This window comes from Marmota flaviventris, chromosome 13 (genome assembly GCF_047511675.1).
Source record: "Marmota flaviventris isolate mMarFla1 chromosome 13, mMarFla1.hap1, whole genome shotgun sequence".
Lineage (NCBI taxonomy): Eukaryota > Metazoa > Chordata > Mammalia > Rodentia > Sciuridae > Marmota > Marmota flaviventris.
This window is the reverse complement of record NC_092510.1, coordinates 50,568,836-50,595,677: the sequence shown is the minus strand read 5'-3', so window position 1 is coordinate 50,595,677 and position 26,842 is coordinate 50,568,836. Positions and strand designations below refer to the sequence as shown.

Here is a 26,842-nt window from a genome sequence, read left to right as displayed (position 1 = left end):
ATTTAACTACATACAGGTCAGTGAACTATATACGGCACTATATTCTATGTACAGTACTACACTCTACTACACTGTTCCCTAAACTAGGAACAGATTTCTTTATATAATACAAAATAATTATGCATTTTGTCATTTATTATCTGGTTGCTATGTTCTTTCTGCAATATATTGCTCTAAGATTTTTATTTTAGTGAATATTATAGGTTATTCTACTTTTTCTTTGTCTGATTTATAGCTCTTTAAATCACATTAAGCCCAATTAAGCAATCTACTACACTTAAGAAAGTAAGTTTTCAGTTTAAGTAGAGAAGGATGCCTCCTATTCAATCCTTTGGTACATGTTACTTTATCATAAACCAGGCATGAGCTGCCAACTCCAATTCAGCAGCACAACTAAGCAAACATACCCAGATGTTCTCTACACACATTTGCTCCTACAACATGCATGGACCTGTTCCAAAATTTCACAAAAGCTATGAAAGCATATATGTGCAATGAACATGCTGAAAAACAGCAAAAAACAGCTCCCACGGTATTGTTTCTTCTTCAAATACTATATATTTAGCTTAAGATGATATATGTGAACTTAAAGGAATTGGACAAGCAGAAAAACTTTTATATATGAAATTTAGCCTGATTAAATAGACACCAAGAAAAATAGGAGAGGGAAGTATCACACAAGTACATACTAGCTGGTGATTTCTCAGTTATGTGCTATATATAGCACTGTTCCCCAAGCAGTTGCACAAAGTTTGCCCCAGAAATGTCCAGCAATTTATATAAGTAGAGAGTTATTTTTATTTAACTATTTTTCCAGAATTTTTTCTTTCTTTTTTTTTTTTGGTACTAGGGATTGAACCCAGGGATACTTTACCTCACTCCTTTTAAATATTTATTTCTCATTTTGAGATAGGGTTTTGCTAAGTTGCTGGACATCTCACTAAGTTTCTAGGCTGACCTCCAACTTGTTATCCTCCTGCCTCAGCTGCTGGGATTATGGAAGAGCACACTCCAAATTTTCACAAGGAACCAAAATGGCAATAATTTAACTTCAAAAAGATAATTCTAAAGGACTGAATCATTATAGACTGATTAATTCAATAATGACTATTTTAGTGCTAAGTATATTTTATTTTGTTATATTTTAATGGCTGTAAATTATTTATTATACAAGTGCTAACATTTAACTACAATACTTATTTTTCTTCTGCAATGGTGAAAAAATTGAAGATCTTAAATTAGAAGGTCTCAAATTATTTTTTTAATTTATTTTAGTTGTAGCTGGACACGATGCCTTTATTTTATTTATTATTATGTGTTGCTGAGGATCTAACCCAGGGCCTTGCATGTGCTAGATGAACACTCTCCTGCCGAGCCACAACCCCAGCCCTCAAATTATTTTTTATTATCAAAAAAGATACCTCAAAGGGTCAAAGTTTCCAAGTATTTGAAAACAGAAATACCATAATATTATACAATTCAACCAGAGTCATGTATTGAAGGATCACAGAAAGAACAATCTATGATTCATTATTCTAACCTAATGCCATAAAAATAAGCAATACTATTCCATTTTTCTGACCTTTAATGTGGAATTTTTTTAAATAAACACATACTTCTAAGTGTTACTTCTACAGTAAAGTGTATTTATGTTGTCATGGATGTAAATCCTACAGTTAATATTCTACAGTTTTCAAACAAGCTTGTATGTTTTCTTATTTGACTTTTATAACATGGTATGTTTTACAAAAAGGGTCTATATACTAAAGTATTTAACATTTTGAATCTTAATAAGGCATTCCAGTTTGAAGCATGTTTATTTGATTTGATAGTAGCTCTCTTACTTTCCATGTAGCCAGCACAGTGTATGAGAAAAACAACGCTACTCCAGGGCAAAATTAATGCTGCTTTGTGACTGAGAACATGGGAATTTCTGTGCAACAGTAAGTAGATAACCTCCAATCCACAGAATTCCACTTCACAAAAGTCCAAACATGTTATGTTTATATTCAATTCCTTTAAGCAAATGCTTCCACAGAAAAACATTCAAAATTATTAAAAACAAATGAATACGTTCATACCTTTCCATGATAATCTTATTGATATTTATTTTACTATGTAGGTCACCAAAAGGAGAATGGCATATTCAAAGGGTAGCTATTACATGCCAGATACGATATTGGGTCATTACCTTAAAGGCCAAAATGGGTGCTAACACTTCTACCAGCATTTTCATTTTAAGTAAACAAAAGACCTGGATTGTGGATGAAAACTCTTCTGTCTCTAAGGGCAATTCCTTATATTTCTCTGTTGTGAATTATAATTCATTTGTAACTCTTTTTTAATAGCCAAAGCAGTCTTGTTTTCCAGATTCTTTTATTTCTCATAAACAACTCCCTTAAAGCAATCCTTACTCTAAAATTCACAGTAGTTTCAAAAAATAGTTGAACATACAAATATTCAAAACTCTTTGTGCCAGACATCTTGACCATGGTTAACTGTGCAGGTTTGAGAGTAGGAAACAAAATTAAAGTCACTGAGGATGGCAATGATCAAAGCCTGGACAGTTTCAGAAAGGGTAAATGCAAGCAGGGGGAGGCAGCAAGAATCAACTAGAGGAAATGCCAACCTTCTTATTCAGCAAGAAATGAATAAGAAAGTACTTTGCTCAGCTTACAAGACAGTTTAATAGAAAAAAATTATAATGCTTTTAGGTGTGATAAAAGAAACTACAGATAGTAAAAAGAGAAAATATCAGGAACAGATTTTATGGGATCACAGATTCTGATTCACACAATAATAAACAAATTTATCTTTTTTGTATTGTCTCAACCTTTTCTGGTAATAAAAACATCAGTATTTAACAAACTTTTAAATGAACTTCTAATTTCAATAACTATTAAGAACATACAATATTGTATCTAAATGTATAATATTTATAAGTGTGACAATCTAATCCACATGATTTCATCATTTTCCTACTTTATAGTTAGTGATCAACACAAATGGGCATTCAAAACTAATTCCTACAAACACATAACAGCTTTAAAAAGATGAATTATACAAGGTTGCTTTCATGGATAATTATGAAAAATGAAATACATTTTTCTTTTCTTTTTCACTTGAGTACACATTTAGATATAAAAACTGCCTCCTACTCTTCTTTTACTATAGTGTAGCACATGACTGACAGAAGCAATTCAAAATTTATTTGCAAAGACGGTTCTCTCTCCATCGTAATCTTCAGGAGACTCTTCAGTTCTCTTGGAATTAGGTTTGCATCTTCTCTTTTCTCTTTTCTTATTGAGTTAAGCTTATTTCCCATGATAATAAACTCCCCTAGTTGTAAAGACGTTCATAAAAGCCATAGATATTTCTTTTTCCAGTTCATTTTTCCCTTGATTCTGTGGTATCCAGCACCACATTTATAAAATTGGACTGGGAGTTTGTTTTTTTTAATCTAAGAAACTATTGATCCACGTTAAAATGATTAAGCCACACAGTGGCATTTGGCTTATCGGATTTTAAAGATATATTTATTTATTATATGTATATTATTATATATTTTATATATATAGATAAATAAATAAACTTCTTCCACCCATGCATATAAAGAAATATAAAGAAATCATCTTTCAAGAATGCAATTGTTAAAAAGCCTCACTAAAATTTAGAACATTTATTTGGCTAAATATCTATTATATTTGTTTATTACTGACACTAAAAATATGTCCTATTAAATTAAAATTTTAACAATTTTCCTCTTTATTATCCCACATTAGTGTAATTCTTTTTAAGTACCACTGACCAATTATTTATCTAGAATTACTGGTAGTTGATATCTCCAAAATTGAATACCAAACTAGCAAAAAATGTTCTCTGGAAATTTAAGTTCCTGTTCATTATGTCTCCATGTGGGAAAACAGTTGATAAAAAATATATTCAGGTCTAGGTTTCTGGCTCAGTGTTAGAACACTTGCCTTGCATGTGTGAGGCCCTGGGTTCAATCCTCAGCACCACATAAAAATAAATAAATAAAATAAATGTATTGTGTCCAACTACAACTAAAAAATAAATATTTTTAAAAAAGAATATAGATAAGTCAGACAATTATAACTGCTCACTTATAAACTGAATAAAAACAGAGACTGTCTGGACTACCATCAAAGCTTCTAAAAGCAGAGACCTGGTATTTTGAAAAAAAATCAAATAGCTAAGAAAAATCATACAATAAAAATAAAACTAGTCTAAAATAATTTTGTATTTATAACATCAACAATAAAAAGGATAAAACAACAATTCAGTATTAAGAAAAAAATCAATATTGAGTTATCCACAAACATATCTTTTTGGGGGAGGCGGGATTATCAGGGATTGAACTCAGGGGCCACATTCCACTGAGCCACATTCCCAGCCCTATTTTGTATTTTATTTAGAGACAGGATCTCACTCAATTGCTTAGCAACTCACTTTTGCTGAGACTGACTTTGAATTCATGATCCTCCTGCCTTAGCCTCCTGAGTCACTGAGATTACAGGTGTGCACCACCGAGCCCAGCCACAAATATATCTTAAAGTTTAGGCACTAAACATTTTTTCAAATAAGTCAAAATTAGCTTACCAAAAATTCTATCAACAAAAAAGAAATCACTATTATCCAGTACTTCTTCACACCAATAAGGAAATTAAAATGTTTTTAGTAATGATTAGAGGATTTGATGACATGCTAAAGTGAATGCTAAATGTTTTTAATTCCAATATTCAAAGCATTAAAATTATACTAATCCTTGTAAAGCCATGCACAAGCTACACAGTATTAAAAAATGATGTAAGATATGGTAATTCCTGAATTTACTGACCTAAAAAGATGTTCAATACAAGTGAAAAATAAGTTAGAAATATTACTTAGAATATAATCACTTTTTTAAAATGCATTCTCTAACCTTATTAAAAATTAGATAGTGTATGGTAATAATAAAGTTTTATCTTTGCCAACTCTATACTAGACATTACTACATAGAATTCCTAATACCCTACACCCAATTTCCCCCATTACGAACATCTTATATTAGTATGGCATAAATAATCCATTATAAACTGAAAGAGGGATCTGAATAAATGTTTCTCTGAATAAATATTTCTCCAAAGAGGATATGCAAATGGCAATAAGCACATGAAATGATATTTAACATCATTAGTCATGAGTGAAATAAAAATCAAAACAATACCATTTCACACCCACTATGGTGGTTATAACAAATAATACTGACATTTAACAAGTGCTGGTAAAGATGTGGAGAAACTGAAGACTTCATAGATTACTTATGGGAATGTAAAATGGTGCAAAACAGTCCGACAGTTCCTCAAAAAGCTAAACAGAATGGGGCTGGGCATATAGCTCAGTTGGTAGAGTGCTTGCCTCACAAGCACAAGGCCCTGGGTTCAATCCCCTGCACCACAAAACAAACAAAAAAAAAAGCTAAATAGAATTACCATATGACTCAGCAATTTTATTCCTAGGTATGGGATAACCTATTCACAAAAAACCTCTACACAGAAACTTGAACTAGTAGACCACTCTTTGCAAAAACTAAAAAATTACAGAAAAAAAGACAGATTATAAAATTTCAAAATTTCCCAATAAAATATTTATTACATTATATTCCATATTACCCTACTAGTAAGGTTTCCGTAAACCCAAATACTCATATATTCATAGCAATATTGTTAGTAGTAGCCAAAAAGTAGAAACAACATAAATGTACATCAACTGTTTGATGCCTACACTAAATATGGTATATCATACAACGGAATGTTATTCAGTGATAAGTAGAAATGCATACTGATACCTGCCACGACATGAATGAACTTTGAAAAAATTATGCTAAGTGAAAAAAGTCACAAACAACCACATATTATAACTCCAAGTATATGAATGTCTATAATAGGCAAATCTATATAGATGGAAAGTAGATTAGTAGTTTTTGCTTAGGGATCAGAGGGATGGAAGAACAGGGAAACGATGGCTAATAAGTATAAAATTTCTTATCAGAGTGATGAAAATGTTCTAAAATTGATCTTAATTATGGTTGCATAATGTTATGTATATTAAAACTAGTGAACGTACACTTTAAATGGGTCAACTTATAGCATGCAAATTAAATCCTAACAACTTTGTAATCATCAATATGAGAAGTTAGATCTCTCAGCATCTACCTCTACCCCAAAGTAGCTGAACAACTACCTACCCCCAACAACTCTCATACAAAACGAAGGTTTATTATCTAGAGAACAAATCTGAACCAGATTTGGACACAGAAATGCACAGGGAAGTGAGAGGGCGAGGAGTACACCAGCCTGAAAACAGAAAAGTCTGCATCTGAAACAGTATGATACCCAGGTTCCTATTCCTTCTTATATTTGATAATTACAAACCAGATACTAGCAGATTAATCACTGTGGAAACTAAATAGAGAAAAGACCTATAGATTGTAGTATTTCAAAATTTCCCAGTGAAATATTTGTTACACCTCTTCTCTCTTAGATGTCTTACACACGTCAAATTTAACATATCTAAAATCTGATCTTTCCCAAACCTACTCCACCTGTATTCTTTGCCAGTTCAGTAAATGAAAATGCTGTTCACCCATTTGCTCAAGTCAAAATCTTTGTCATTACCCTTTATTCCCTTTCTCATCTTCTTTTACAACCCAAGTATAATTAATCAGAAAATCTCATTGTTTCTATCTTCCAAAATATCCAAAATATATCCAAATCTGGCCACCTCCTCTACCATTACCTTAATCTAAAATACCATAATTAGGCTGGGAGGAGGGGGAATAGCTCAGCAATAGTGTGGTTGTCAAGCATGTGCAAGACCCAGGGTTTGATACAGAGAACCACAAAAATAAAAAGTAAATAAATAACCATAATCTCTTATCAAGAGTAGTTTAAGAATCTCCTAACTGGTCTCTTACAACATATTTTCCAAAAAAAATCAAGAATGATACTTTCAAAACATAAACTGAAGAAGGCATACAATACCTCTGCTCAATATTTTCCAATGGATTTCTATATCATTCAAAAAAAAAAAAAAAAGGCAAAGTTCTTACAATGGACTACAAAAGACCTTCCAAGACTCCACATGATCCAGCTGTTATTCTATGAGTCTCTTGCCCATTCCATTCTATCCACATGACCCATTTGCTGTTAGTCCATAGCACACTTACATCTCATGGCCTTTTCACTTTCTATTTCTTCTGCCTACAATGCTCCTCCTCCATCAATCCAAGATCTAAGACTAACTTACCAAGTTTGTCTTCCATGACAATCAGTATAAGAAGGTAACCGTCCTGTTCCATCATCTGTTATCTTCCCATCTGCTTTATTACTGTCCACAACATTTATCAACAACACGCTAACATTAGTATCACTTAACATGAAGTTCCCCTGACTGAAATGCCAACTTCAAGAGGAAAGAAGCTTTGTTTTGTTCTCTCCTGTGGCTCAAACACCCAGAAACATGCCTGACACTCCTGCAAATATTTACTAAATAAAAAAAGAAATACTGTAGGCAAAACATAGGAACAGGGTACTAACAAAATGTAACAAAGAGGAGCCATCAGAAATGAAAAAGAAAATATTAAATTAGAAGATTGAAAAGTAAATTCAAGTAAGTCTCCCCAGAAGCAGTAGCAACAACAACAAAAAGACAAACATAACAAAGGTGAGAAATGTAAAGCAAATCCTATTAGTCTAACACTTGAATAAAAAAAGCCCCAAAAATAGAGAACAGAAAAAAACTGAAGAGGAAATTGTACTGAAATAACACTAGGGAATTCCTCAAAATGAAAAATATGAGTCTCCTGACTAAAATGGACACTAAACATCTTTGCACATTGAATAAAAAACATTCATACTAAGAAAATTGTTTGTCTGTGATATTGAAATTTCATAATCAGTGGAAACTGTGTAACACAAATAACCTGGTGTCTTCCAAAATCCATTGTAAGGAAAAAAGAAGCCTATAGATGCAGACTGTAGATTAAAAGAGTGTTAAGAGCCAGTCAGTTTACAGGTGGTGCACACCTGTAATCCCAGCTATGCAGGAGGCTGAGGCACGAGGTTCAAAAGTTCAAGGCAAGTTTGAGCAACTTAGCAAGACCTCTGCTTCAAGATAAAATAAATAAATGAAAACGCTAGATGGCAGAGTACCAGCACTAAAAAGAGAAAGAGAGAGATTGATTTAAGAAACTTATCAATTATGATATGTGAACATCACTGGAATTCAGATTTAAACATACTGTAAAAATACACATAAGTGGGGTTGTGGCTCAGCGGCAGAGTGTTCACCTAGCACCAGAGTGTTCACCTAGCACATGCAAGGCCCTGGGTTCAAACCTCAGCACCACATATATAAATAAAATAAATAAATAAAAGGTGTTGTGTCCAACTACAACTAAAAAATAAATGTTAAAAAAAATACACATAAGTTTTGCCATTTATGAGACAAATTAAAATTTGAATAATGTCTAGACACTTAAGTAATTACTGTTAAATAATTTAGATATGATATTGATAATGTAGTTTTAAATAAAAGGCCCTTTATTTTTACAAATATTTATGGTTAAAATGATGTATATCTGTGGGGTTGGGGGTGTGGCTCAGTGGCAGAGTGCTTGCCTTGCACACGTGAGGCACTGGGTTTGATCCTCAGCACCACATAAAAATAAATAAACAAAATAAAGAAATTGTGTCCATGTATAATTAAAAAAAATATTTTTAAATGATGTGATATCTGTGGATTTTTTCAATATAACATTGGAAGAGGGAAAGTGAGTATAAATGAAGACCACCGGCATAATGCAGGCATGGTGGGTGCATGCCTGTAATCCCAGCAATTCCAGAGGCTGAGGCAGGAGGATTGCAAATTCATAAGTTCAAAGCCAGCCTCAGCAATTTGACAATGCCCTAAGCAACTTAGCAAGACTCAGTCTCAAAATTAAAAATTAAAAGGGCTGGAGGTATAGCTCAGTGGTAAAGCACCCCTGAGATCAATCTCTAGTATCAAAAAAAAAAAATGCCCATAAATTGATAATTATTGAAGCTCATTAAGAATATTATCAGGTTCATTATACTATTCTGTCTATTATACAGATGTTTAGAATTCCCATAATAAAAAGCTGGGGTAGGGGAGAGGATAAGGAAAACTTTCACAGAGGAAAAGAGAAAAAGATCATAAACAAAGTAACCCAAACCAGAATAACATTGGGCCTCTCGACAGCATAAGAAGAACCAGTTGGGGCTGGGGTTGTAACTCAGTGGTAGAGCACTTGCCTAGCATGTATGAGGTACAGGTTTCAATTCTCCGTACCACATATAAATAAATAAATAAAATAAAGGTCTATCAACAACTAAAAAATATTTTTAAAAAGAAAGAATTGTGGACAAGGCCTTCAAATTCCAAAATTAATGGCCTCCAATCTAAAATTTATTTTTAGCTAAGTTATAACCACCCTAATATTTTACTGATAAAAACATGCTCCGACATAAAATTCTGCATAAAATTTAGCTCCCATATGCCTTTCTTTAGAGACTACTAGACTGTGTGCTCTACTGAAATAAAAGCAACATAGAAGGTAGAAAAACAGATCCAACAGAAGAGGATACTGAAGAAATCCCAGGATGACAGCTATGCCATACAGCAATAAAAAAGAGATGGATGATACTAGAGAGAACAAGCCCCAGAAGGATATGAGAATTTTCTGAGGATAAACTCCAAAACGTTACCTAGTAGGCATCCTTCAAGCTTTCATAAATTTCCATTTTCACCAGCAAAGTATGGGAATTTTTAACACTACACTCACCAACCATTATGGGGTGGTACCATCATTTTTTTATGTTAATATCATTGGTAGTATAGCCTTTCTTACATTAGGTTGAGGTTAACCATTTTTCATGTTTCTTAATGGTCTGAATCTCTTCTTTCATATTTGTTTTTGCTGTTGTTTGTTTGTTTGTTTGGTGGTGCTGGAGATTGAACCTAGGGCTTCATGCATGCTAAGTAAGCACTCTACAACAAAGCTATATCCCCAGCCCCTGTTTGTGGTTCTTGATTAGAGTTTTTCCCACAAGGATTTTTCCTCTTTCTTATTGAACAGTAGGAATTTAGATATAAATGGAGACAGAGGTAATTACCCCTTTGTGATATATATTCTTCCATTTTTTATTTCTCTTTATTTTGTTAAAAGTACGGGATTTGCTTATATGTGACTACTTTTCAAAGTCATATCTATAAATCTGTTCTTATCTGATTTTGTTCCTTCACATTTATAATGAATAAAAGTGCTATTGTACTTAACAGAAAAATAATAATCTAAATTTTCTTTTTCTTGCCACCATGGTGGCATACACCTGTAATGCCAACAACTCAGGAGACTGATGCAAAGAGAACCACAAGTTCAAGACCAGCTTCAGCAACTTAGCAAGACCCTCAGTGAGTAGGACCCTGTCTCAAAATAAAAAATAAAAAAGTCTAGGGATGTGACTCAGTGTTGTTAAGCACAGGTGTGTTCAATCTCCAATACCAAATAAATAAATAAATACTCTTCCTCTTAGTTTATCTTCCTTTTTAACATTATACTCATTTCAATCAACTGAAATACATTTTAGAATATAATATAAAGTAGGGATTTTATGATATTTTGTCTCAATAGTTAATCAATTATTTCAACATGATTTACTGAATAATCTTTCCTAATCTCAATGATTTTCTTAAAAATACCTTAATATGCTAAATTGTTAGATAATATCTACAAGTCTATTCCTGGATTCTTAATTCTGTTCCATTGAAACTCTAATCTTTTTTATTGTTTGTTTATTTATTTATTTATTTATTTATTTATTTATTTATTTATTTTAGTTGTAGATGGACACATTACCTTTATTTATTTATCTTTATGTGGTGCTGAGGATCGAACCCAGTGCCTCACACATGTAAGACTAGCACTCTACCACTGAGCCACAACTCTAGCCCCTAAAACTCTAAACTTAAGTGTTATTGCATTTTGGTCTTTCAACAAATTTTTCCCTTTCTTTGGATACCAGCAAACTGGTATAGATTCTTTTAGATTCTTTATTGATTCTTTTCTTAGGGAATCTAATTCTCCTATATCAAAAGAATGCAATAAATTTGTGTATTCTTTTTCCTATTTAAAAAAGAAGGCGGCTGAGGATATAGCTCAGTGTTAGAGTGGCTGCCTAGCGTGCATGAGGCCCTGGGAGGGGAGTGAGGTGCAGGAGGAGAAGAAACCATAAAGATGAGAGGCCAAGCACGGTGGCACACGCCTATAATCCCAGCAGCTCAGGAGGCTGAGGCAGGAGGATCATAGGTTCAAAGCCAGCCTCTGTAACTTAGTGAGGCCTTAAGCAATTTAGTGAGATCCTGTCTCAAAATAAAAAATAAAATAAAAAGGGGTAGAGATGTACGTCAGTAGTTAAGCGCCCCTGGGTTTAACCCCTGGTTCCAAAAAAAAAAAGAGGAGTTCTTTTTTTGTGTGTTTTAATTTTGGTAGGACAGGAGGAATTTATTTGGGGTGAATTATCTCTTTCAATCAAATGTCCACTTTAGGACTTGAATCCTCAATAAAGTAACAAAAAAATGAAAATTACTGGTACCAATTCATCCCAACTTTATCTATAATTTCTGCTCTTAAGACCTCTCTGGGATCCACATGATTTTTTAGTTTGATTCCTTAGCCTTCCTTCTGATTATATATGTTATTTTCTGCCAAACTTCCTTATTAAAATTTTTATAGGTGTCAGTAATTTTAAAGTTGATTTTCTTTATGATTCAGAGGTATAAACATATCATTTGAAAGTGATAAGAATCATACCTCCTTTCTAAAAGTTTTATATTTGTTTATTTGTGTGTTTGAATATGGTGCACTAGGGATCAAACACAGGGCCTTATGCATGTTAGGCAAGCACCCCACCACTGAGCTACAACCCCAGCTTACCAGAAGTAAAAATTCTTATTGCTATTCTTGCTTTTATATATTTTTCTGGCTAAAATTCCCAGAACAATGTTATATGATACTAATAAGTTTAACAAATGTACCTCTTGAACTCATCATTAAATATTCTTTATAAATAATGTACTTAAGAAGGATTACAAATTATGTTTAGGACGGAATCTTCTTTATCTACTCAAATACATCATTTCCCAGAAACCAAAGGAAGTTAAAAAAAAAAGGATAAACTATTAATTAGATTTCTCTGAAGATTAAAGCTATTTTCAGCATAATTCACTCATAAAGATCACATTTTCATTTTAAATTTGATATTCCTTTCTCATCTAAATTCCCACCTTAAAAGTATTCCACAAAACCAGCTACTACAAATGATTCAAACTACAAAATTAGAATTTACTATTACTTTTGTCATTTAAGACCTATGTATGCCAAATCTTATCCTATGTTGCTTCCTCAACCTTATACTGTAAACAATTATTCTTAAACTTCCCAAATATTCCATGAGAACTCTAAAAAATGACCATGTTTTCAAAATTAGGTACAAAATATAAAATATTCAGATACAAAAGTTTTCAAAAAAGCCAAATATACACTATAAATGCTCCCTCAAATTAGTTTTTTATACAACATTTTATCTAACAAATCACTACATGAATAACATTTATACATTATAAAAGAATGATATAATATACCTCGAATTCTTTTCTAAGACATTCTTCTCGCTGAGTACTAAATTCAAGTTCACTTGTTTGTCGTTGTAAAAGGTCAGAGCATTCCATATGTTCTGTTTCTAACTGTTCGACTTTCTTGTGCATACTTTGTACAGCACTATCTTGCTCCTGGAAAATAATTCATTTTTTGCGTCAGTAATGACTAAAAGTTACTCTATGGAAGACAATGAGTAACTAAATCTATGCTTCAATCATAATAATAGGTTAATTTATATAGACAAGAGAGGCCTTAATATTTCCATCAATGTTTCAGAATATTCATGTATTTAAAAAGCATATCTAGAGTTTTACAAGTTTAAAAATCTGATTGACATATTACAAATGAAAATGTGTATAGTATAATAAAATGTTATGCTAGCTCAACTGACCTCTAAGTTATTTACATAATGCTGTCAGTCAACTGTCATATATAATGTTTACCCCTTTTTAAATTTTTAAAGCAGTTAGTAATACAAATGTATGTGAGAAAGCGATGATTAGTTTGAATGAGTAATAATAACCCTTGAGAGATTTTCATGTAAACCTATGGTACTTAAATTATATATTTGGAGCTCTTAAAATTGTATCCACTAGATGGCTGTGTTTCATTGAGAAATTTCAGTTTTCAAAGTCTGTACTATCGAAAGAAAATATTAAAGATAGTATGCTTTACTCTCTCCATCTCTTTTTCCAACTAAATTCAGAAATCAGAGTTGAATTTTATTGATATTCAAATATAAAGTTAACATGTGTATCAAAGGTATTTCTACATATGTTAACTTTATATTTGAATATCAATAAAATTAATGGATGGATCTAATTAATCTAGACCCATTAATTAGATGCATCTAATTAATCTAGATCCATCATTCTCACTCAGGCCTTTAACAGAGTCTTCTTTCCCACCTTTTCCTCACTAGCAAACTCTTACTCATAGACATACACACATACATATTTATACATGTCTTCAAGAGTTCTTAGCCACTCAAAAGATATCTTCAGAATCTGGGCATGTAAATCCTTTTGGAGATTATAGTTTGGAAAGTAACACTTTCACACACAAAAAAAAAAAACACCTCTTTTAAGACTATTAAGCACTAAATATCATAATATTATTCTACATGACAGAGATCTCTCGTTAAGCAGTCAAAAACACCAGTATTAATTCAATGCACCATTAAGTTATATGCCTTAATTTACAAATATGTAATCTCTGACTGTGATTCATCAACTTAAATACTAAATGTACTTCAATATGAATATACCATAATTTCTAAAGTTAATCACAAAGTAAGCCAGTCTGAAATAAAAACAAAATAGAGACTATAACCAAAAAATGTTTGTATCCTAGTTGATGGAAAATTATTTCATGCATTTATTAAATGAAGTAAAGAAATTATTCACGATGAACTGGGAGAACAATTCAGTGGTAGAACGCTTGCCTGGAATGCATAAGGCCCTGGGTTAGATACCCATCACCACAAAAAAATATATGTTGGGGATGAGATCTCCAGTATCACACACACAAATGTGATATATCTAGTCACATATCCTATAGTAAAAACCACAATGGAAAGACCCCTTAACCCCTTAGTCCCTCAGTATTAAACATGACTATTTGTGATATTTTTTAAAATTTCCCAACATGAGAGATGAAGTCTAAATCAAAAATATACTTTCCCTAAATAATCAGGGGGATGAAGATGTATGTGTGTATGAGAGAGAGAAGTCTCATGAGACTTACTTACAAAATGCAAGTGACAGTTTGGCAAAAAAGACCTGAGTACAGGGAAGTTGGAAGGAGAAAAGAAAAAACAATGTGACTTGTGAATCCCACTTTACCAATAAATAGTGTAAAAAGACAAAATATAATCATACATGTTGATGCACACATCATTCATATAATCATTCCATTATTCTAAACAAAGAACATGCCCATTATCCCCTGTGAGTTTGAATGTAATCCATTATTTTAAAAAGCTAGAAAATCAAAGGCCAATCGGTTAAAGGTTATTATGTTTATTTTGGTGAGATTTTTACCTTTATGATGCCTGAGCCATATAAAACTTACCAAATAGCCTGAAGTATTTAAAGATGTAGATTAAACTGACCTAACAATCACAATTTCCACAGAGAGGTCAAGAAGTCCATTGATATTATATAATAGCTACTATTTCATTCTTGGTTTTCGTTTTGTTTATGTGTGTGTATGTGTGGGTGGTGCTGGGGATTGAACCCAGGGCTTTGTGCATGTGAGACAAGCACTCTTACCAACTAAGCTATATCTCCGCAGCCCTTAGTTACTATTCATTCTTGATACAAACACACAAACATGTACACTTTTTAGAGAAAAATATACCTTCTCCAAATAGTAGAGTTTTTTTTAGGAATTCTCCATCAAAACACATAAGCTGAGGTTGGGGCTGTGGCTCAGTGGTAGAGTGCTTGCCTAGCATGTGTGAGGCACTGGGTTCAAACCTCAGTACCACATAAATAAATAAAATAAAAGTATTGTGTCCATCTACAACTAAAAAAAATGCATTTTAAAAAAACATATAAACTAAGTTAACAGATTACACTGAGATAAGTTACACTGATTTTCTAAAGTCAAACTGCCTAACATTTATCGTCTATTTTTATATTTTTACCCTTTTTTTGGGGGGAGTGGGTAACCAGGGATTGAACGAACCAAGGGGTGCTTAACTAGTAAGCCACATCCCCAGCTCTTTTTACTTTTCTTATTTTGAGACAGGGTCTCACTAAGTTGCTTAGGGCTTCGGTAAATTGCTGAGGCTGGCTTTGAACTTGTGATCATCCTACATTACCATCCGGAGCCACTGGGATTATGGGCATGTGCCACCACACCTGGGTTATTTTGACCTTTTTAAAATATTGCTGCATTTGGCTGGCTAATACTGTGTGTGTGTGTGTGTGTGTGTGTGTGTGTGTGCGCGTGACACTGGGAATTGAACCCAGGACCTTGTGCATGCAAGGCAAGCATTCTACCAACTGAGTTATATCCCCAGCCCTACTATGTATAATATTTTTGAATGTATATTCATGAGTGAGATTAGCTATAACTACCTTTTCTCGTATCCTTATCAGCTTGGTATCAGATAATGTTATCAAGATTCTTCCAGGTCTAGGGTTATAGCTCAGTGGTAGAGTATTTGCCTAGCATGTGTGAGGCACTGGGTTTGATTCTCAGCACTGCACATAAATAAATAAATTAAATAAAGGTCCATGGGCAACAAAAAAAAATAAATGGTTTTTAAAATATTTATTTTTTACTTGTAGTTGGACACAATACATTTATTTTATTTATTTATTTTTATGTGGTGCTGAGGATTGAACCCAGGGCCTCATACATGCTAGGCAAGTGCTCTACCACTGAGCCACAACCCCAGCCTAAATAAACAATTTTTAAAAATATTTTTTCCATTCTCTGGAGTTTATTTGCTCCTTGAATATTTCTTTTGATATTGATTCAATCTATTTAATGGTTACAAGATTACTTTTTACTTCCTACTTTTTCTTAAATTAGTTGGGGGAATGGGAATAATTATATATGGATATATCTGCTTCAAATATCCAGTTACATATCCTATAGTAATGACCACAATGGAAAGGTCCCTTAGTCCCTCACTCTCAAACATAACTAACCATGATATTTGAAAAAAATTCCCCCAACATGAAAGATGATATCTAAATTAAGTGGGGTGAAGGTAAGGGACAACCTGGGATAACAAACATGTAAGGAGGAAAAACACTTCAAAATATCCTCAGAGAACCCAAGTAATTCTGGAATTGCAGAGAAAAGACAGCTAAAAAATCTTTCCTCCATAAAAGCAGCAACAATAGTGACAAAAGCTGTCAAAATCAAATCTTCTCATAATTCTGGAAAAAAACAAAGACTCATCTATGCAAGAAAATCAACAATTATAATACATCAATAAAAAAGTGTAAAGACAGAAAAAAAAAAGAAATCAACCAAATATCAGTAAGAATAGGGATATTTCTGGCATTTTAACTTGCATTAGTTCCATCCTCCCCCTCATCCAGTTCTTGAGAGCCCTGAAAATCAATAGCCTCAAAATAGTAGTAGCTATGGAATCCAACAGCCTAGCTACCCTGGGAAAGGAAGAGGAGTTTGGAGTTCCCCAAAAGCTCCATTCACAAAGAACTAGTTTGTTTTCACCTGTCTGGAAGCTCCCTGGGAAGTTCCATTCTCAGGATTTGACTTTATTTGACCTCACTCTGTGTGAACAATTTGTGGCAATTGTTTGTGATCACATCTGTTTGGGATGGAGATACAAGCTGGGATTAACAAAAGGTGACCAAAACCTTAAAAGAAAAATTGAGTAATAAGATGTCCATAGAGGCTTTGAAAAGTTCTGACATATTCCTAGAATCCAGAGAGCAATGCCAAATACAGGGCTGTATGTATGAATGCCCAGAAATGATCTGAGAAAGACCCAAGCTCTCATCTCCCTCTAGCTGAATTGGGGCTGTATGCAAGCAGGAAGTGAAGGCTAAAGCAGAGTTTTAATCTGCATACAGAAACATCGACTACATACTCCAACACAAAAAGCACTCCAGCAAAGGCTAGGAGATTTAGCTGTGCAAACCACTTACAGAAATCTCTGCCCAATCACTGACTGACATTTGCAAACCAAGCAGATGCTTTACTGAATACATATGATAAATACAGACTTTAAAAGGTTTAGATCCAGGCACGGTGTCGCATGCCTGTAATCCCAACAGCTCAGGAAGCTGAGACAGGAGGATTACAACTTCAAAGCTAGCCTCAGCAAAAGCGAGGTGCTAAGCAACTAACTGAAACCCCACCTCTAAATAAAATACAAAATAGGGTTGGGGATGTGGCTCAGTGGTCAAGTACCCCTGAGTTCAATCCCCAGTAACAAAAGAAAAGGTTTAGAGCCAGAAAAGTAAAAAATAATCAACAATGTGAAAAGATGTGCAATAGCATTAGTCATTAGGAAAATCAAAATCACAATGGGATATACCATTTCATATCCACTAAGATAGCTATCATCAAAAAGACTTCTAATAACAAGTGATGGCAATAATGTAGAAAAATTAGAAACCTCAGACATAATACCACAGACTGAATAAGTTATAGCATTAGACAATCTGTCAGTTCCCCAAAAGTTATACATGAAGTTACCATATGACCCAGAAATTACGCTCCTGGGTATATACCATGAAAATTGAAAAACCTATGTCAACTCAAATATTTGTACACAAATAAAGTTCATAGTAGAACTGTTAGAGTGCTCAAAAAGTAGAAATAACACAAATATCTACCATCTGATAAATAATGTCATATATCTATACAACAAAATATTATCTTAACATAAATATATGAGATACCAGTACACATTACAAAACGGATGAATCCTGAAGACATGATACTAAATTAAAAAAAAAAAAAAATCCAGCGGCTCGGCGCAGACTGAAGGCCCGGGTCCTCCCTCGGCTCAGTGCAGACGGAAGGTGGCGCAGAACACAGGCTTTGCTTGCAGGTCACTAGACCCAGCTCTGAACACAGCACAAGGCTACCCCAGCACCCCCACCTCACCAAACACCCTATGCGGGTAACAGACGGAATCCATCTTGGAAAACCTTACTCGCCATCTATCGGTGGGTGTGGCTACCAGCACGGTTCTGCGGCGGATCAGGTACCTGGTTTCCAACTCCCCCACCCGCAGCGGTGATAACTCAAAATTTTTCCCACAGCTTTTGGGGGGGCGTAGCTATCAATGCAGAACAGCAACTGTACAGGCACCTAGTTTCCAAATCAGAGACTAAAAGTAGGGAGGCTCCAAGTGGAAGTTCAAGTCCTCTCACACTGGCTACCTCCACCACCCTAAATACAGAGACTCAAGCCAGGAAAAGACAACTCCACCTACTTGAAGAAAAGAAAACAGAGTTCTGAGATCTTCCTTTCCTTTCCTTTCCTCCCCTTCCCCTTCCCCTTCCCCTTCCCTTCCCTTTCCCTTCCCTTCCCTTCCCTCCTTCTTTCTTTCTTTCTTTCCTTTTCTCTATCTTCTCATCCACTCCTCTACCCTTCCCCCTCTGCTCCTCACAACCTCAAAATATGTGAATCCAAGAACTTTGCATGAAATTAGACTTTAAGAACTGAATCACCAGAATAATATAATATAGAGGAATTGCATAGGCCCCACCTCACCCCTCACCCCTTTATTTTTTCTTATTTTCTTTCTCCCTCTCTTTCTTTCTTTCCATGTTATTTTTTCTCTTTTCTTCTTTTTTTTTCTTCTTTTTTCTTCCTCCCTCTATCCCACTTTCAACCTCCTATCTTTTACTATTTACATGTAGGGTAATTTTCTAAATACAGATAAGGAGTTTGAAGTTATACATTCTTCCATAAATTACCCCTGTCTATTCATTAGAGTTCTCCTCTAAAGTTTCTAAGTTAGAGTAATCCCATACCCTCACTCCTTTCCCCCTTAACATGATGTCCTATGACTGACCCTCAGTTCTCTGTACACCACCAGAAATGGTATGCCTTTTATGAAACTAATGACTATATTCTAAATACTAATTGAAGCCAACATCTGTAGACATAGAGTCTAACTATAAATGTAGTAATAATGAAAACTTGCTCATAGATGATGTATTATTGATATTGGGAACTGTTAACATTGTTTTTCTCCACAAAAGAGAGATTTTGGAACTATATAAGAGCAATATAAATATATAGGGGAAAAAATATTAACACAACAGTCACACAGAGCTGGAAAGAAATGTGAGCAATATGAAAAGACAAGGAAAGAAAGGACCACAAACAATGCAGGACAAGTCAACATTAGAAGAGGTAAATCTGCAGCAGAAGGAATGTCAGATAGAATTCAAGATATACATGGTTCAGATGATATGGAGTCTTAAGGAAGACATTAGACAGCAAATGCAAACAATGAAAGTTCACTTTGACAATGAATTACATAAACAAATCCAAGAAGCAAAAGATAAACTCTACAGGGAGATAGAGGTTATGCAAAAAAAAAAAAAAAAAAAAAAAAACAGAAATCCTGGAAATGAAAGAAATTATAAACCAAATTAAAAACTCAAATGAGAGTATCATCGGTAGAGTAGACCAATTAGAAGTCAGAACATCAGACAATGAAGACAAAATATATCATCTTGAAAAGAGCCTAAACAACTCAGAAAAGCTGATAAAAAACCATGAGCAGAAAATTCAAGAAATCTGGGATACCATAAAAAGACCAAATTTAAGAGTTATAGAGATAGAGGAAGGTATAGAGGTCCAAACCAAAGGAATGAGCAATCTGTTCAATGAAATAATTTTAGAAAACTTTCCAGACATGAAGAATGAAACAGAAATCCAAATCCTACAAGCCTGAAAGTACAAAACCACAAGAGACCCACGACAAGACACATAATAATGAAAATGTCCAACATATAGAACAAGGAGATAATTTTAAAAGCTAAAAGAGAAAGGAGGCAGATTACATTTAGGGATAAACCAATTAGGTTAACGGCTGATTTTTCATCACAGACGCTGAAAGCTAGAAGATCCTGGAACAATGTATTTCAAACACTGAAAGATAATGGGTTCAAACCAAGAATCTTGTATCCAGCAAACTAAACTTCAGGTTTGACAATGAAATAAAAACCTTTTACAATAAACAAAAGTTAAAAGAATTTGCAGCTAGAAAATCAGTTCTGCAAAGCATCTTGGGCAAAACATTACATGAAGAGGAAATGAAAAACAACATTGAAAATCAACAGTGGGAAGTAGTACAGTAAGGAGAAAAACTAATCAAAGAGGAAAAACAAATCAAGTTAAGTAACAAAAATAAACAAACATGGCTGGAAGTACAAACCATATCTCAATAGTAACCCTAAATGTTAATGGCTTAAACTCACCAATCAAAACACATAAAAAGATCCAATAATATGCTGCCTACAGGAGACTCATCTGATAGGAAAAGACATACACAGACTGAGGGTGAAAGGTTGGGAAAAATCATACCACTCACATGGACCTTGGAAGCAAGCAGGGGTGTCCATACTCATATCAAATAAAATAGACTTCAAGCTAAAGTTAATCAAAAGGGATAAAGAAGGACATTACATACTGCTAAAGGGAACCATTCAATAACAAGACATAACAATCATTAATATATATGCCCCAAACAATGGTGCAGCTATGTTCATCAAGCAAACTCTTTTCAAGTTCAAGAGACAAATAGGCCACAACACAATAATCATGGGTGACTTTAACACACCTCTCACACCTCTGGACAGATCTTCCAAACAAAAGTTGAATAAAGAAACTATAGACCTCAATAACACAATTAATAACTTAGACTTAATTGACATATATAGAATATATCAACCAAAATCAAACGGATACACTTTTTTCTCAGCAGCTCATGGATCCTTCTCAAAAATAGACCATATATTATACCATAGGGCAACTCTTAGCAAATATAAAGGAGTAGAGATATTACCATGCATTTTATCCGATCATAATAGAATGAAATTGGAAATCAACGATAAAATAAGGAAGAAAAATTCCTATATCACTTGGAGAATGAACAATATGCTACTGAATGAACAATGGTTACAGAAGACATCAAGGAGGAAATTTAAAAATTCTTAGAGATAAATGAAAACACAGACACAACATATCAAAATCTATGGGACACTATGAAGCAGTACTAAGAGGAAAATTCATTGCATGCAATTCATTCCTCAAAAAAAAGAAAGAGCCAACAAATAAATGATCTCACACTACATCTCAAAGCCCTAGAAAAAGAACAGCAAATCAGCAGCAAATGCAGTAGAAGGCAAGAAATAACCAAAATCAGAGTTGAAATCAATGAAATCGAAATAAAAGAAACAATTAAAAAAATTGACAAAACTAAAAGTTGGTTATTTGAAAAAAATAAATAAGATTGACAGACCCTTAGCCATGCTAACAAAGGAGAGAACCCAAATTACTAGCATACGGGATGAAAAAGGCAATATTACAACAGACACTACAGAAATACAGAAAATAATTAGAAATTATTTTGAAATCTTATATTCCAATAAAATAGAAGACAGCAAAGGCATCGATAAATTCCTTAAGTCATATGATCTGCCCAGATTGAGTCAGGAAGATATAGACAACTTAAACAGACCAATATCATGTGAAGAAATACAAGAAGCAATCAAAAGATTACCAACCAAGAAAAGCCCAGGACTGGATGGATATACTGCAGAGTTTTACAAGACCTTTAAAGAAGAACTAATACCAATACTCTTCAATCTATTTTAGGAAACAGAAAAAGAGGGAGTACTTCCAAATTCATTCTATGAGGTCAATATCACCCTGATTCCAAAACCAGACAAAGACACTTCAAAGAAAGAAAATTTCAGACCAATATCTCTAATGAATATAGATGCAAAAATCCTCAATAAAATTCTGGCAAATCGGATACAAAACCATATCAAAAATATCGTACACCATGATCAAGTGGGTTTCATCCCCGGGATGCAAGGCTGGATGCAAGGATGTAATTCACCACATCAATAGATTTAAAGATAAGAACCATATGATCATCTCGATATATCGACACAGAAAAAGCCTTCGACAAAATACATCATCCCTTTATGTTTAAAACACTAGAAAAACTAGGGATAACAGGAACTTACCTCAACATTGTAAAAGCTATCTACGCTAAGCCTCAGGCCATCATCATTCTAAACGGAGAAAAACTGAAGACATTCCCTCTAAAATCTGAAGACAGGGATGCCCTCTCTCACCACTTCTATTCAACATAGTTCTTGAAACACTAGCCAGAGCAATTAGACAGATGAAAGAAATTAAAGGCATAAATATAGGAAAAGAAGAACTTAAACTAGCACTATTTGCTGATGATATGATCCTATACCTAGCAGATAAGAAAAGTTCTACCAAGAAACTTCTAGATCTAGTAAATGAATTCACCAAAGTGGCAGAATATAAAATCAACACCCATAAATCAAAGACATTCCTGTATATCAGTAACAAATCCTCTGAAATGGAAATGAGGAAAACTACCCCATTCACAACATCCTCAAAAAAAACAAAATACTTGGGAATCAACTTAACAAAAGAGGTGAAAGATCTATACAATGAAAACTATAGAACCCTAAAGAGAGAAATATAAGAAGACCTTAGAAGATGGAAAGATATACCTTGCTCATGGATAGGCAGAATTAATATTATTAAAATGGCCATATTACCAAAAGCACTCTACAGATTCAACACAATTCCGATCAAAATCCCAACAGCATTCCTCACAGAAATAGAAAAAGCAATTATGAAATTCACCTGGAAAAATAAGAGACCCAGAATAGCTAAAGCAATTCTACGCAGGAAGAGTGACACAGGTGGTATCACTATACCAGATCTTAAAACTACACCAAAATTAATAAAATTGAAACAAATTTTTTTTTCAAAAGAATCAATGAAACAGCCAGGAGTACTATTATACATTTATAATCCCAGCAGCTCAGAAGGCTGAGGCAGGAGGATCACAAGTTCAAAGCCAGCCTCAGCAAAAGCTAGGCACTAAGCAATTCAGTGAGACCCGGTCTCTAAATAAAATACAAAATAGGGCTAGGGATGTGGCTCAGTGGCTGAGTGCCCCTGAATTCAATCCCCAGTACTCCCCACCAAAAAAAATCGATGAAAAAAAAACTTGGTTCTTTGAAAAAAATAAATAAAATTAATAGATCTTTAGCCACAATAATGAAGGGAAAAAAAAAAAGAGGAATCTCAAATTACTAAAATCTGTGATGAAAAAAGAAATACCACTGCAGAAACCAATGAAATTCAGACAATAATCAGAAACTATTTCGAAAATCTATACTGCAATAAGATAGAAAAATTTGAAGACATCAACAAGTTTATACAGACACATGACCTACCGAAATTGAATCAGGAGAAAATACAAAATTTAAACAAATCAATTTCAAGCAATGAAACTGAAGACACCATCAAAAGCCTACCAACAAAGAAAAGCCCAAGACCAGATGGATTCTCAGCTGAGTTCTACAAGACCTTCAAAGAGGGGCTGGGGATGTGGCTCAAGCGGTAGCGCGCTTGCCTGCCATGCGCGTGGCCCGGGTTCGATCCTCAGCACCACATACAAAGATGTTGTGTCTGCCGAGAACTGAAAAATAAATAATAAAAAAAAATTCTCTCTCTCTCTCTCTCTCTCTCTCTCTCCCCCCTCTTTCTTAAAAAAAAAAAAAAAAGACCTTCAAAGAAAAACTTACACCCATACTCCTCATATTATTCCATGAAATAGAAAAGGAGAGAACTCTTCCAAACTCATTCGATGAAGCTAGTATCACCCTGATACTAAAATCAAAGACACATCAAGGAAAGAAAACTTCAGACCAATATCCCTGATAAACATACATGCAAAAATTCTTAATGCTAGCAAATCACATACAAAAAGATATAAAACAGAGGAGAAGAGAAGATGGTGGGCAAGAGGGAGGCAGCATTCTGTGTCACTCCGTGATCTAGTTAGAGAACTGCATCTCTTAGAGTGTGAAAGGACCCCTATACAGCTAATTCCCACAGAAATCATCAGCACTGTGACCCCCACACAGGGCTCTGAGCCTCAGCATTCGAGTAGGACTCCTGGCTCCCAACAAAGAAAGCCCAAAGTTCTAGCCCACGCAGGGCTTGTGGGCACCTTAGCAGAATCACCTATCAGCACCTCTGCAGAACTCCAGACTGTGCTCTGCTCCCACACAGGTCACTCGGCTGCTACCTACCCACAGCACAATGCCATCAGCCAGCTCCCCCCGCCTCACCAGACACCCCAGCACTTGAAGCAGACTGCCTCCATCTTGAATCACCTTTCTCACCAATTTGGTGGGGGCAGCTCCCAGATTGGATCTCCATCTGGCCAGGTACAGGTTTCCAACTCCACCTCTCCCCAGCAGCAATAACTTGACACAGTAACTACCCAACACAAAACAGCTCTCAGTTGGACGAGTGTACAGTGCAATCAGGGCGTCACCCACCTGGTGTGAGCCTTGGTGTTAGAGGTCCTGCAATTGGGAACTGTTAAGGGAGAGGGAGACAGGGCTAAAGTCTGAAGCCTAATAGAGAGACCAGGAACTGGGAAATCTCCAGGAAAGATAGGGAGATAGTACCAGGTGCTCAAGTCATACCAGAGGTCCCAAAAAGAGACCGCTGAGGTGCAGTCTCCTTGCAGGGAATGATGGGTGGCACTCCACGCTTCCAGGCGCCCTACACCAGGACCAGTCTTCCCACCCTGGTTACCTCCACCATCCTGAGGGAAGAGACACCAACTTACAACAGACAACCCCACCTACTGGATGATAAGAGAAGCAGAAAAGATATAGACCTCTGAAACTAGTAACAACCCTGGTTTCTTCCTTCAAGTATTTTTTTTTTCTTTCTCTTCTACCCTTCTATCCTCCGACCCTCATATCCCCAACATATGTGAAACCAATAATTTTGCATGAAATAGAATTTTGAGGACTGGTACATCTGATTAACATAATATAGAGATGTTGTATATGCCCTTTTTTTATTTTCTTTTTTCTTCTTTCATTTTTCTTTCCCCTCCAAATATTACTATTTTAACATTCCGTATTCTTCTAAATACATATGTTTGTTTTATGTATTCTACTATATTCCTATGTACTTGTCTACCCTAAATTACTTCCTATCTGTTATCTTGCTACTAACCCTCTTCATAAGATTTCTCTTTCACACTTCCTAAGATATATTAACTCTATATCCTCTTGTCCTACCTCTTCAGTATATCATCCTACATCCCACCCTCAGTTTTTCTCCACTGTTAGAAACAGTAAACCTCTTTACAAAACTACTGATTATATTTTAGATAATAATTGAATCCAAAATTTCTGAACATTGAGACTAAACTGTAAAGTCTTAATAACAACAAATTGTTCATAGGTGGTATATTGTTGATATTGGAATCACTTAACATTGTCCTTCCCCACAAAGGAGAGATCTTGGAACCCTACAAGATCACTACAAAGGTATAGGGTAAAAACAATAACACCCCAGACTCACAGAGCTGGAAAGGAAGACACATGAGCAATATGAAAAGACAAGGGAAGAAAGTGCCCCAAACAAATCAAGACACCACATCATTAGAATCATTGGCAGCCAGAACAGAAGAAATGACAGAAAAGGAGTTCAGGATGTATATGGCTGCAATGTTCTGTGAACTCAAGGAAGATATAATAGAACAAATATAGGCAGTGAAAGATAACTTCAACAAGGAGCTACATAAACAAATACAGGAAGCAAAAGATCACCTCAACCGGGAGATGTAGGTTCTAAAAACAAAAACAAACAGAAATCCTTGAAATTAAAGAAACAACAAACCAAATTAAAAGCTCAAATGAAATCATCACCAACAGATTAGACCATTTGGAAGATAGGACATCAGACAATGAAGATAAAATATATAATCTTGAAAAGAACACAGACCACACAGTAATAATGGTAAGAAACCACAAGCAGAACATTCAAAAAATATGGGACAGCATAAAAAGACCAAATTTAAGAGTTATCACGATAGAGGAAGACATAGAGGTCCAAACCAAAGGAATGAACAATCTATTCAATGAAATAATATCAGAAAACTTTCCAAACATGAAAAATAAATTGGAAATCCAAATTCAAAAAGCCTACAGGATGCCGAATATACAAAATCACAATAGATCCACACCAAGGCACATTATAATAAAAATGCCCAACACACAGAATAAGGAGAGAATTTTAAAAGCCACAAAAGAAAGGAATCAGATTACATACAGGGGAAAACCAATTAGGATACCAGCAGATTTTTCAACACAGACCCTGAAAGCTAGAAGATCCTGGAATAACATATATCAAGCTCTGAAAGAAAATGGGTGCCAACCAAGAATCTTGTAGCAAAATTAAACTTTAGATTGAAGATGAAATAAAAACCTTCCATGATAAACAAAAGTTAAAAGAATTTATACCTAGGAAACTGGCCTACAAGACATCCTGGGA

General features: G+C 34.5%; 1 protein-coding gene across 1 annotated transcript in view; it reads right to left on the bottom strand.

The window, feature by feature from the left end:
• Nucleotides 1–26,842, bottom strand: part of Ccdc171 (coiled-coil domain containing 171) — a 398,124-nt gene that overhangs the window by 323,968 nt on the left and 47,314 nt on the right. Inside the window, exon 7 of the mRNA XM_071600432.1 lies at nucleotides 12,724–12,870. Within this exon, the coding sequence (XP_071456533.1) occupies nucleotides 12,724–12,870 (147 nt within the window). The remainder of the gene's footprint in view (nucleotides 1–12,723; nucleotides 12,871–26,842) is intronic.